Source organism: Macaca fascicularis, chromosome 5 (assembly GCF_037993035.2).
Source record: "Macaca fascicularis isolate 582-1 chromosome 5, T2T-MFA8v1.1".
In the NCBI taxonomy this organism is placed as follows: Eukaryota; Metazoa; Chordata; class Mammalia; order Primates; family Cercopithecidae; genus Macaca; species Macaca fascicularis.
In genome coordinates, this window is record NC_088379.1 from 23,937,405 (window position 1) to 23,951,704 (window position 14,300).

The 14,300-nt window shown below is 42.3% G+C and overlaps 1 protein-coding gene across 2 annotated transcripts in view; it reads right to left on the reverse strand.

Annotated features, from left to right (window-relative positions):
• The window catches only part of CCDC149 (coiled-coil domain containing 149), a 108,549-nt gene that overhangs the window by 10,518 nt on the left and 83,731 nt on the right, over positions 1 to 14,300 (reverse strand). Inside the window, exons 10-12 of one of the 2 annotated variants that reach the window (XM_005554595.5) lie at positions 8,913 to 8,989; positions 7,477 to 7,509; positions 6,285 to 6,401 (exon numbers count right to left, since the gene is read on the reverse strand). In XM_005554595.5, coding sequence (XP_005554652.3) covers positions 6,285 to 6,401; positions 7,477 to 7,509; positions 8,913 to 8,989 — 227 coding nt within the window. The remainder of the gene's footprint in view (positions 1 to 6,284; positions 6,402 to 7,476; positions 7,510 to 8,912; positions 8,990 to 14,300) is intronic. The other variant, XM_045392208.3, reaches the window with a different exon arrangement.

Here is a 14,300-nt window from a genome sequence, read left to right on the forward strand (position 1 = left end):
ACCTAAAAAAGAAATATAATCTAACAAGTTTGAATTAAAATGGAGCTCAGAATTTCTGCAACATGTAATAATGTTATTACATCTGTGATCCACTCTAATTTTAATACAACATAAAAGTATTGATATGACATAAAAGTATTTATTGATATGCATGGTATGTGGTGAGCATTTCTTAATTACATAATTGAATACACTTTCGAGCATTTATTTATTTAATCAAATGTTTAAAAGTTTTTAAAGACTGAACCTTGGTAAAAATTCTGAGAAGCTCTAGAAGAAATGAAAGAGTGAAATCAGAGGGACTTTAGGACTAAAATGAAACTACCAAGATGAAGGGTGCAGCACAAGGAAGAGAAAATGATCACAGACAGAAGCAGCAATGTGATAACAAACATCAGTATCAACAGAGAAAGGGACTGTGGGTTTCAGCTAAGTAAGGTGGATCTTGGCTGCTGTCACCACACCCTATAGCTCTAATTCTCCTGATATACATTTGCTTTTCATATTCAAAATAAGTTTCCATTTCCTTTAGCCTTTGTGATGACCACAGACAAATCCCAGGGACAGAATTTTGACCAAATCTACTTTATGCTTTCTGAAGGCTGCATTTAGTCACAGACAACTATGTTCACTCTCCTAAGAATTCACTGACCTCAGTAAGCATTATATCTGCAAAGGAGACCATTACTTGTACTTACAATGAAATACATGAATGTAATAAAGCAAGCCTTGATTTTTTTTTTTTAAATAGCTATTCAGATCTGTTCAGCCAGGATAAGGTATGTTATTCCTGATGCGCAATGTATAGATGTATAGATGTGTGAATAAATCAAGCCTGGATTTTGAAAAAACAACTATTCAGATCTGTTTAGCAAGGATGAGGTATGTTGGTTTCTAACAGGTTCGTTTGATTCTAGTCTCCTCCTGCACTAATCCAACCTGTTGCGAGACAGGAACCTTCCCTAAAGCTTTGCTACCTAAAGTGTGGTTCATGGACCAGTAGTGGCAGCATCACCCGGGGGCTTATTAAACATGCAGGGTCTCAGGCTCTGCTCCAGAATGACTGGTTCTGAACCTTCACTTTAATAAGATCCTGGGTCATGTGGGTGCGCACTTCAGTTTGAGCAGCACTGCAAGCTTGAAGCACAAATCTCACCATGTCTTTGCCCAGCTATACATCATTTAAAGGCTGCCAGTGTCTCAGGAACAAAGCCTAAGCTCATAACCTGACATTCAAGGCCTTCCACGACTAACATCCATCTACATTTCTACCTGGCAAACCAACTCTTCTTTTTCCCTCTACTCCAGCCACACTGGCCCTTCATGTCGCCCACCCCTGTCCCCAGCACCTATAACTTAGAAAGTTGATTCCTCCATGACTATCATTCTCTCTTGTATGTCCCAGGGATGAACTTCAAGAGTCACCTCCACCTCCACATCTTCCATGATGCCTATTTGATTAAATCTGGCCAGAAGTAATACTCCTACCTTAAATATAGAAACTTGCCTGATTAATTTTTTAACCTTGTTCCATAGTGGGGACTCAATAATAAATAGCTTATTAAATGTTTGAATATATGAACAATATACATGAATGCGTGAATCCATGAATATATGAGTACATCTCTTTAAATACCACTCGTTAATATATGAAAGCAATCCTTGAATTTACGGTATTCATTTAAGGTTGTATTCAGGTTGCTACTCTAAAAGTTCTTAAAATGGTACTTTTGAAAAAGAAAGACAAAGATTTCTGACTTGCACAAACATTTATCTACATCTAAGGTAGCTCAGGGAAGCAATCACATAATTTTCATACTCACAGATGAAAATTTTTATAGTGGTCATACAGGGGACATGAGAAACAGCGGGTCAAAATGAGTAGGTTTCCAGCATGGTGGGGAGGCTTTATTTAAAAGGAGTAAATTACGGTACTTGCAGCAGCTAAATTTTCCACCAACGTGAGACGAATAAACTCCTTCTGGAAATTACTCTTATGAAATTATCTTCCAGGACACTTAATAGTATATTCTAGTGCCCCTGAAAAATTAATTAACCTTACTCGTAACAACCTAACCCCTAAACCATCTGTGGTGTGTTTTTACTGGAGGTCAGCTTAATCTTCTCTACCTTAATTTACATCTAAGTGAGGGTGGTCTAAATTACACAGGGGACTTTCAGTTGCTGGTATTTTGCCTTGTGCCATTTCGTTAGATGACATTCTGCTCATGTCCAAAGGTATGAGTCTCTTTTAATATGGTAAACCTCTGAGATTAGCAGGGAGAACTTTTTAAGCAGCGGGTGCGGGGGGTTGTGTGTGGCGCCAACACCGCTGTCCTCATTAGGGGTTAAAACACAGCCACAATAAGAGGAATGTACTCAGGCTGTAATCCTACTCTGTTTACTTTTTCTGACAAAGGCTAGATTTTCAGAGCCTTAGGACCACAGAGCTACAGGAGCCAGGATCTAGGACTGGATTGTAAGTCAACAGCAGGATTTACCAACCCACTCCCCCATTCTTTTCAAATCTAAATTTTAATTTTTAATTTAATTTTTTTTTTCTTTGAGACAGGATCTCACATTGTTCCAGGCTGGAGTACCATGCCACGATCACAGCTCACTGCAGGCACAACCTCCTGGGCTCAAGGGATCCTTCTGCTTCAGCCTCCCGAGTACCTGGGACTACAGGCATGTGCCACCACTTGCAGCTAATGTTTTCATTTTCTTTTTTAGAAATGGAGTCTCACTATGTTGCCCAGGCTGGTCTCAAATTCCTGGCCTCAAGTGATCCTCTCACCTCAGCCTCCCACAGTGCTGGGATGACAAGTATGAACCACCCTTAGACTATCTTTTTTTTAATCCAAAAGATACCTAAAATTATACTCAAGTCATTATCCGGAGACCAAAAAAAGTTATTAAAAATGTCACGAGCGTTGAGCTATCACTGGGACCTCTGGTTACTTGCTGTGGGAGCAAAATCCTCCTTTGAAGATTCTAGAATCTTAACTCTTAAGCTGTGGGCGTTTTATTTGTAAGGACAGACACATAGCATTGCTATTTCTATAAAATATTTCTGAACCAGCCAAGAATAGGAAAATATTACAAATAATCGTAATTATTTGGTGTTTTAGCAAACAGAATCATTAACACTTATTATTAATAATGATACACATATCAATGATGAGGAGGCAGTGAACGGCTACAAACGCATTATGACACAAATAATGTGGAAAGAAAAAATATTTCCTCTAAAAGATAAAGCAACAGTATCTCTTTGCTTAAAAGATTGCTAATCACCCAAAAGTGTGTCCCCCACTCCCCACTGCCACTGGCCCGAAGGGGCGATTCATCTTCCTTTGTTAGCTGCTCTCTGATAGGCTTTGTCCTCCCAAGTGTGCGCTGCTTTCAGTTGGAATTGATCACAGATGCGACAGTGATGAGGCCATCCCGGACGCTGACAGCCACGGCGTAAATGCTTCCTTGTTCCCACCCAGCGCTGTCGGAGGATGGGATAGGAACAATGAGAGCTAATGATGCAACTCTGGAAGTTATCATTTTGAATCAGTCCATGACTTACACCGCCCTTGTGAAAATCAAGCCAGGCTCATGCTCCATTTCAGGTTAGCAGGCCCAGGTCCACCCTGAGGCTCAGCAAGCCCAGAACAGACAGAAAGCTTTGGATCTCCACGTGGACGTTGGATGCCGGCATGGCATAACCACCATCCAAGACATGCTCCAAATCACACAGGGGGCCGCGGTGATCCAGGCCAGCCTTATAAGCAGCCATATGAGGCTTTCTGGCCAGTGTGGAACCAATTAAAGTCAGGGTCTCGCTCTAGAAATTCTCCCCACATGTACTTGAGGGGTAACCTTTCTGCTCAAATCCCAGATATGTCCTGGCTTCTACCACTCCATGAACTATTATGGTCTTATGATCAGGCTCTCAACCCTGTTGGCTTATCTGGGTCTTCTTACTCAGCGATAAGAAGTGGTCTTCTTACCACTCCATGTGCTATTATGAGTGATTTAAAGCAATGACTATGCATTATTTTCCATGAGCCTTTGGGTCAGATGGGTGGTTCCGGTTCTGCTAATCTAAGCTCAGCTCGGCAAGGCTCCCTCATCCCTACGCAAGAGAAAGCTTGCAGAGCCTAGCTTAGATTAGCAGAACTACCCATCTGACCCAAAGACTCATGAAAAACAATACATAGTTGTTGCTTTAAGTTCCACATTTTGAGTTGGTTTGTTACCCAGTAATAGCTAACTGACACAGCTGGTTAGTCCATTTAGCTGAGAGCACAGTGTTTAGGGCAGACAATCATGAGGTTGGAAAGGCAGGCTAGGCCAGGCTGCAGAGATGTTAAGTGGAAGACAGTGGAGAGCCACTTGGGATTTTTGAGCACGGCACAAATGTGATGAAACAGTACTCCAAAAGCTTTATTCTATAGTAGCAGGATGAAGATGAGAATAAAGGAAAGACAGTCAGGGAGGATGGAAAACCAGGAGAGGAGCCCTCCTGACAAGAAAATGAGGGCCTGAACCATGCCAGAGGCGGTAGCTCCCGAGGTGTAAAAGCTCTGCAGAAAGAGTTGAGTGAAAGACCACATGTAGATGGAGACAGAAGGTTGACAGTGGTTGACAGCTCCAAGGTTTTAAGCCTGAAAAGCTGAGAGGGTGACAAAAAAAGAAGGAAGAAAGCAGGAAGAGTTGGCAATGCCATGCTTGAGAAGTCCACAGAGTATTCACGGCAAGGGAAGCTGGGGCTCTGGGAAATGTGGGGTGTAACTCTGCAGATGGAACCCTGCAGGGGAAAATACTTTGAGAGTATTTTATGGAGGTAATGATTAAAGGCATGAGTCTGAGCAAGAGAAGATGGAAATGTGGATGTCTATTGTTTATCTATTGCTGTGTAATGAATTACATCAAACCTAGCAGCTTAAGACTCAGAAGTCTGAAAACAGTTGAGCTGGGTGGTTCTGGCTAATGGTCTCTCACGAGGCACCCATGAAATGCTGACCAGGGCCGTTGGCATCTGAAGGCTTGACTAGGGCGGGAGAATCTCCTTCCAGGATGTCTCACCCAAGTGGCTGATGGCTGGAGGCCTCAGCTCCACACCACGTGAACAGTGTGGACAGCTGCTTGAGTGTTCTCATGACATGGCTGCCAGCCTTCTCCAGAGTAAATGACCCAAGAGAGAGCGTAAGGGACAAGTCTCATGTCTTTTATGACCTGGATGTAGAAGTCACATACCCTCACTTCTGTATTCTATTAATCAGACAGACTGATCCTGATACGACACGGAAGACAGTTACACAGGGGCATGAATACCAAGGGATAGGGAACATTTGGTGCATTCTTGGAAGCTGGCTGCCACACTGGGGTGGCAGAACAAGACAAGCAAAACTTCAACAGATATGAAGTTTGTTGGGAAGACAAGACTCCCACACGAGTAGAGATCAGACTCTCAAACCTGTTGGCTCATCCGGGTCTCTATATAGGTCTTTGATCCCTTCCAGAACGCCCTGCCTCCAGAACAGTCTATCTGGTAGAGGAGGAGCTTTTCTCTCTATTCTACTGCTTTGCAGACTTCCCATGTACCAGGCAACGTGCCAAGATTTCCCTGAGGTTGACATGATCGTGTCACTGTTTTAAAGGGAAGAAAACTGAGGCTGAAGTCTCCAGCCCAAGTTCTCATAGCCAATGTGATATGGAACTGGCCATGAACCCAGGTTGTTCAGCTCCAGGGTCCTCACTATTTATTTTTTGAGATGGAGTCTTGCTCTATTTCCCAGGCTGGAGTGCTGTGGCACAATCTTGGCTCACAGCAACCTCTGCCTCCTGGGTTCAAGTGATTCTCCTGTCTCAGCCTCCTGAGTAGCTGGGACTACAGGCATGCCCCACCACACCCGGCTAATTTTTGTATTTTTAGTAGAGACGGGGTTTCACCATGTTGGCCAGGCTGGTCCTGAACTCCTGAGCTCAGGTGAAACACCCACCTCCACTCCCAAAGTGCTGGAATTACAGGTGTGAGCCACTGCACCTGGCGTAGGGTCCTCATTCTTAACCTCTCTGCCAACATGCCTAGAGAGCAGGGGCCTGCATGCTGCAGTTGAAACCTCCCAACAACATGAACCCACAGAAGCAACAAGAGGAAATCTGAGGAATGTCCCAATGATGCCAAAGCAGCAGCAGGAAAGGGAAGCGGAAGAGACCGATGTTCATTGAGCCACTCCTCTGTGGCAGGCACAGTCCAGGTAAAGATGGAGAAATTGAGGTGCACTTACCATCCTTGGGATCTGCTTTGTTCTCAGTGGGCTGCTCGACAAACTTCAGCAGTGGGGATCTCGACCTCTGTCCACTAGGAAGAGTGGGGTCGCTGAACAGTATGGTGTCCTTTCCCCCTGTTGTGGAAAAGGGGAAAATGGATGTCTTATATCATCAGTGGAGCTGGGTTACCTTTAGGCCCACACACTTAACTGGCTCAGGGCTGGCTGCCCACAGACACTACCATTGAAGGGAAGCCTGCTACGACTGCTGACATCCTCCATACTTCTTTACACTATTGCACCATCCTAGCCCTAGCCCTTGCACACACATACACACACACACAATCCTTATCATTAATTTAGTATTGAATTATAGGCCATTTCTTACTTTCCTCTCACTGCTTGATGTATATTCATCTTGCTTCCCTAAGTGGACCACAGGTTCTTGAAGGGGGCAATAAGCATGTCTAGAATGCCTGGTACAGAACTGAATTCACAAAGTCAATGCTCAAAAGGGTAACAACACATTGGTGGGCTATTACTGGAAGAGACACTGATTCTTCCCAGGTGTTGGTAAATGAGAGAGAGTTGGCAATTTTTTGATGTCATTGGAACTCTGCTCTCCAGTTGGCTAAACACTATGATTTGACTCCTACTTTGGGAAAGAAAGAAGAGGAAGAGGAAGAGGAAGAGGAGGAGGAGAAAAAATTGTATTGTGTCTTATTCCACCATTCAGTAATTTAAATGGAGACACAAAAAAACAATGAGCAGACAGAACAGACTGATCTTATTTATACTAGAAGAGGCTCTTTTTCCCTTTACTTTCAACATGGTTTGAAAATATCATAACATGTTTCTTCATCATAACACCCTTCACCACTGCAGAAGGTCAATGCTATTGCCATGACATAAACTGTATCAGATCTGGGGAGCTGCCACTCTTTCCTGTCCTCCCATTTTGTATCTATGTGGAGACCAGAGATTAGAACAAACAGGGCCACAGCATAAAATTCATTCAGCCAAGTCCCCAAAGCTAATTTCATCCTTTAATATTTGTTTTGTACTAATTGAATTCTCTATTTCAATTGACTATTCTAATCAGAAAAGTTCAAGGAAAGGTAGATAATGCATTTCTACTTATTTACATGCAGGGATGACATAATGCACTGCTGACGTTAGCCACAAAAACAAGATATTTTAAACAACATACTCCCAAATCCTACTGAAACATTGTAGCTCAGGCCTTCAGGCAGCAAAAGGAAAAAAGGAAATAGTTGTTATTGCATAATAGCCATTTGAAGTTGTACCCAGACCAAACAAAACCACAGAAAATTCTCGGCATTTGTTCACTCAAGTAACTTCCATCTTTTAATATAAATTGTAGAAGCGAAACAGTGAGAAATTTCACCAAGTCATTTTGAGAAAAAAAAATCAAACCCCCCATACACGCACAGACATGGCAATCTCAATGTACAAATACATGATCAATTTGCCCAACTGTGTTGAAATTCAATGCAATAAAAGAAAGGCCTTCCTAGAAGATGAGGCTTTAACAGCGTCAAAAGATTCTTGTGCAGAAATGGATCATTCAAATCCCCAGGACTGTACCCGGCAGTAATTAGTTCTGTTAGGTCTTTTGACATCAAATTTAAGGAATCATGGCTAAAAATTCCAATTCTTGAAACACACATCCAGGCAACCTAAAGCAGCAATTCAGGTTTACATTTCAGAAAATGTGTTGTTGGCCACCTGCCTCCCTGTGCTGACTTTTACTTATCGTCCATTCCAGGGAAGCACCCATATGATTCAAGGATGAAGGAGACTGGTTTGTGCGGAAGGTGAACTAACTAAAACTATAGGTACAACATGGTTTCCAGGGAAAGGGGAGATGGTGGAAATGGTAAATACAAGTTTCTGAAGAGTAAAAAGTCAATGGGGAATGGCTGACTGGGGTCTCACAAAAGGAGTATTTTACCAAGACAAGTGGGATAAATACAGCTAATTAAAGTAGAACACCAGAGCTTCCAAATACAGTGTACAACTGGAAAAAAAAAACACAGGAAATTCAGATTTTCAGACTAAGTAAAAACGGGATGGAGGAAGGGAAGAGAAGGAGGTGGTGGAGTACATTTTGGGTTAGAAAAATTGTCAGTTTTTATATTCATTTTTAGTACTGGTGATTAAATTGGACAAATCTTTGTATGTTCTTAGATTCAATTTTAGGACTGGTGATTAAATCACACAAATCTTTATTAAGTTCTGGTATTAACTTTTAGGGCTGATAATTAAATTAAACAAATTGAATAAATCTTTATAGGATATCTACAGATTAAAAGAAAAGAAACAATTCACTACATTCACAAAAGTTAAAAAAAATATATAGACACAGTGACAATTTCAGAATTCAGGCTTGCTAAACTTCATAGTTCCACAGATGAGACCCTGAATATTTATTGCATTTTTCTGATTCTACCCCCAGCCTGCCACGTAGTTTCTAAATTTAGAACACTTGTAGATTTTTTCAGCAATGATCTACTTTAAATAAGGTAGAATAAAAGGACTTTAAAAAGGTAGAAGATTCTTGTAAATTATGTGGGAGCTTCATTTCTTAAAAAAGGAAAATAGTTTTCATGAAGTTCTGTTTACCTGGAAGACTCCACAAACCAGAAACTTCCAGAGTTCTTAACTTTTTTTCCAGCTCAGCCACCCGATTCCCTAGGATTCTGAAAAAAGGGGAGAAGATGACAGTCGATTATTGAGCCTCCTGTCAGCCCGCAGCCCTGGAAATCCCACTGGTGCCCTAGTAGAAAAGTTTTGAGATTTATGATATACGCTAAAAATGGAGCATTTGTATGTATGTGTGTGTAAATAATATGTGCTCTATTGCAAGTGCATATGCAAATAGAAAGTACATGAATGATTAAAAATAATACTAAAATACTGTGAAAGTGAGCCCTCTCCCAAAAGGTAGTTTTCCTGGGAAGCTAAACGATGACTCCACTGCTGCCCAAATCATTTGATGGAATCTCTATTTAAGAAATGCTCATTGCAGAGAAGACAATAAATTTTGAATACCCTTAATAGTATCACACCTTGATTCTTTGAGGGTGAATCTGATTTTTGGAAACAATCAGGTCTGAAAAATAAGATGGATGGACACGCTTGGTAATGTTGTTTTGAGTCAATAAATAATACCATCAGCCTTCTTAGACTCATGTCTTACTGATGTCCACATTCTTGATATTTAGCACAATGCCTGATACATGGGAAGTATTTGATAAATATATTTGATTGAATAAATGCCTTTCTTTTTTCATGACTCATAATTAGCTATGGGAAGAATGAAAAGAGATATTTCAAAAGAGTTTTCAGTAATTGCAGAATCATTAGAATAATTACATTGTTTTCCAAGGTGACCATTCTGAGTCACTAAGATATATAAATTCTAGAATGTGTGTATTTGAAAAGACCATATGTTTACTTGGAAGCCAAACTCTCACTACATGCATGGACAGACATGTGGGCATACAGACTCCCACATCACTCTATAAAAAATTAAATATAGTTGGGAAATGATTTAATAGTCCTCTAAAACTTGAATCACTTCCCATTGGGCTGGAAATTGAAAAACCAGCCTTTATTTTATTTGGGGGATTTTCTTGGCACTGCTGTGCTAAAATAATGTGGAAATCACCTTAATAGCAAAGTTTCAATTCCTTTCAGCAAGATAAATCAGAACACTAGAATTATTCTCCTATCTCTCTTTATATTCCAGAGATAGCTACACACACCCACATACACACAGAGGCATGAATATGTATATATCTGCACATACATATGGCTGTGGATTCATCCTTGTTTTACCTGAATTGACTTGTATCATCTTAATTAATATTCCCTTTGAGTTCACAGAAAACTCAGGAATTACTCTACGTGGTTTTCTTCCATCTAGGTACTTAGAGCTTTTCTTCTTTTCCCTAAGTCTTAAAATTATGCATAGTCTTTATCAATTACTTTCCACTTTCATTCCATTTGTTGGGTCTCTTTTGCTTTCATGTCCCTGACCCTTCAACAGGCGCTATCCTTTTGTAATCTCGCTTTCCATATTTTGCTCAGACCTTCTGATCCGAGCTCCCTTTTTACCAGCTGATGAGTTTGAGATGCAATCACAACAGTGTTCAAGTTGATGCCTGTTTCTTAACGAGATCAGATCATCTGTAGGTGGCTGCTTCTTGGAAACAAAAGATAAGGCTTAACTCTTCCGTGGAGGTGGAGGGATGCCGTCTGAGCGGCATTTGAAGGTGTGGTGATGAGATACTGGGTTATATTTTTTCTGATGTTTCGGGATAACACAGCCATTTCTCTCAGAAATAGAATGAAGTGAATTTCCTGGTGTCCCCAGCAATCTACTTTCAGGGCCCCTGCCTAAGTTTGTCAGTGCTTTCTTCTTTGACCTGACTCTTATCAGCGTCTGATGCAGGGCTGGAGGTAGTAAAATGGACTCAGTAGAAGTTACGACAGTAGAAATAATAACAATAGTACCATCGACAACAATAGCAACTGCGTTACTGTTAACACAACTAATCTTTCCTGAGTCCTTAAGACACATCAGAGGCCATGCTGAACACTCACCTCATCTGTGTTAGCTCATCTAACCTGACAAAAACCCTGTGGTATGCATGGTATTGTTGTACTCCTTTTACACGTGGACCCAAAGGAACACAGAGGTTAGGCAACTTGCCCAAGGATGCACAGTTTATCTCAAAGTTCTGTCTTTCCCCAGCCCCCAGGAATCTCATCCACCATACTCCCCTCTTCCCACTAGGAAGGTGAGGAACAGAAGTTAGTTAACTTGACCAAAACCGTAAGCAAGACTCAGCTGGTGGTGAGACTATATTGGAATGTAAGCCTGGACTTGCCTCTGAAGCACATGCTCTTAACCAATGCCCCATAATGGCACTTTAAAACCAACCTTGACACATTCTTTCTCATGTCTGCATGAAGTGCTCCTTAAAAACGGTTCATGTTGAAACATGGATGTGGCCGCAGCTGCCTTGCAAAATACAAGCCACAATGCTTCAAATGGCAAAGAGGATCTCTGTTAGCTTCACACTGAAAGAATGTGGCAGGGAGCCCACTGAACCTGGTGTGACGCAGCCCAGGGAGAGAAGAGGGGCTATTTACGTCTTAGTAGCCGGCAGCATGGATAGGTGGAGAGAACAGCAGGAGCCGAGTCCATTAAATTCAGTTTGACCAATTCAACAAACATTTCCTGAGATCCAGCTCTGTAAAGCACTGTGCTACAGGCTGTAGGGGATAATGAGGAGAAGGAGACCCTGTCCCTGCATTTGAGAGACTGAGCGTCTGGTGGGAGACTGACTGATGCATACACACAAAAACATACATGGACGGTGCAGTGGAAGGCTTTAATAACAGCTGGTATTTGTTAATCACTTGCTGTATACCAGGTATGCACACACACTCCCTTGGTGTCCTGCAACAACTGATGCGTCAGCTCTTGTTAGCCTTATTTTGTAGATAGGAAAACTGATATTCAGAAAGGTCACTTAATTCACCCAGGCTTACACAGCTAGTGAGCAGAGGGGCCAGGCAAAAACATGGGCTTGAAAATACACACATGCTTATTAAAACTGTAGAGCAGAAATGAAGAGCTACGTGGAAGATGAATTGAGAGAGACCAGTAGGAACCCAGACAATGAATGACCTATCTGCCATATTGACAGCATTCAGACTTTTCTATATTGGCAATGGGGAGAGAGCGAAGAGGTTTTTTGTTGTTGTTTTGTTTCATTTTGTTTTGTTTTTTAAGATACGGAGTCTCACTCTGTTGCCCAAGCTGGAGTGCAGTGGCATGATATCAGCTGACTGCAACCTCTGCCTCCTGAGTTCAAGCAATTCTGCTGCCTCAGCCTCCCAAGTAGCTGGGACTACAGGTGTACGCTGCCACGCCCAGCTAATTTTTTTTGTATTTTAGTAGAGACGGGGTTTCACCATGTTGCCCAGGCTGGTTTCTAATTCCTGAGCTCAGGCAATCTGCCTGCCTCGGCATCCCAAAATGCTAGGATTACAGGTGTGAGCCACTGTGCCCAGCTCAGTGAAGAGTTTTAAGCAAGGAAGCAGCATGAGGAAGTTTAGGCAAAGTATTCTTGATGCCTAGTTGAGAATGGAGTGGAACGAGTGTGAGTAGAAGCAGAAAGATCAGTTAGAAGGGCATTGTCCAGTTGGGATTGATATGGTCCAAATCAAGCCAGTGGGGATGCCGGGGTGCTACAGGAATGGGGCAATAATGAGGAGGTAGATGAGCTTGAGATGCTTGTGGGAGATCTGTGCAGACACACTGGACACAGGAAGAAAGGCAAAGATCTGAGAGTGCAGGCTGAGGGAGTGGAGTCAGTAGCTCACCACCAGAGGGTGTGAAGTCAGAAAGAACAGTGGAGGGGGCAGAGGAGAGCCAGGACAATGTGCCACCTTGGAAGCCAAGTTGAGAGGGGTGCAGATGAGAAGCGTGGTCAATATTGTCTTATTCTAGAAAGTGGTCACACCGGATGGGAGTTGAGAAGAGGTGGCTTAGAAGATGTGCCTGACACTTGAAGGAGGAATGTTTCAGGACAGTAGAGGGGATGAAATCCACAGTCCAAGGGACTGGGCTGAGACAGAAGCAGACTCTGGGAAAAGTGAATATAGCCGACTCTTCAAGTAGCTTAGCGGGGAAAAGCAGGAGATAAACGGCAGTAGCTCGAGGCAAACTCAAACTTGAGAGAGGTTTAGGGTTTTTTTGTTTTTCGTTTTTCTTGCAGGATGAGGGAGATTTTAAAGTTTTTATTTAGTTATGGGTTGTTTGGGGTAGATTTCAGCATATATCTATCTAGTAGTCTAGGGACATCTCTCAGGACGCCAGGACTCCAGATGGCTTCCCTGCAGTGGTTTTAGATAGTAATGACATCATTGAAGGTGGGACGAGGAGTCTGCGAAGACAGAACTCACATAGGAACTGCACTACTGTGCTTGCTCTCTGGACAACACAGACAGCAGGAATACCTGAGTGAGGGTCTTTAAGGAAAGACTGGCTCTAAACAGGAGGCGGGTAACTGTGTCTCTACACACCTGGAAATGCCCCTGCCTCCTCCCACCCCAAGTGGCCTCCTTTGGCGTCTCTGCTCTGATCCATGACACCCTCTTGCTGCTGCTCCCCAAGATGCTGAACTTCCAAGCTCATTCACCATTGGCCAGGGAAAGAGAAGAGGAAACGGTTTCAGGCATAGCAGGAAGGATAGCAAAAGGCCAATATGTCCTCATATATTCACCACCACCTCCCCACCCTGGAGAACTAAATGTGGTGCACAGTGAAACAGCCCTTGAACAACCGCCTCGTCCACAAATGCTTTGCCACCCGGTTTGAAAGACAAATGAACCTCACATCCGTTCTTTCTCGATCACCAGGTAACTGCCAACTTGCTGGCAAGAAGTAGCTCAAGCAAATTGCCTATTAATTGAACGTCGCTCAAGATGTAAAGTCCTAGGTTTCTTCATCAATTCTTTGAGATGGCTCCGGTTGGAGCCTCTCGAGGGTGGTAACTGTTGGGCAGTGGAAAACCAGCAGGGGAGCACACGCTGCCAGGAAGGAACACCTTTACTGCTATGTATAATGCTCCAGCAAAATAAAGCCATTTCTTTTCTTTTTAAAATTAATTAATTATTTTTTTCTAAGACTGCAATTGGGGCATGCACATAGAGACCAAGGTAGTTTCCAGTGTATTCCAAAAGCTATTTTATTATTTCAGTTACAAGGCTAAATCAAGCGGGAGAACACACAGAAACCAAAGCCACATTCTATTCTCAGCCCTCATTCCATGTGTAGTATAATTAGTTTCTTTACACGCCCCCAAATAAAACATTTATTAAAAGTATGAAACAGAGGACCTTCTAAGTATTAAAGACGGCACATTAGGCAACTTATGTACTGATATAAAGCAATCTCCAAGATCCATTATTACAGGGGAAAAAAAAAATCAA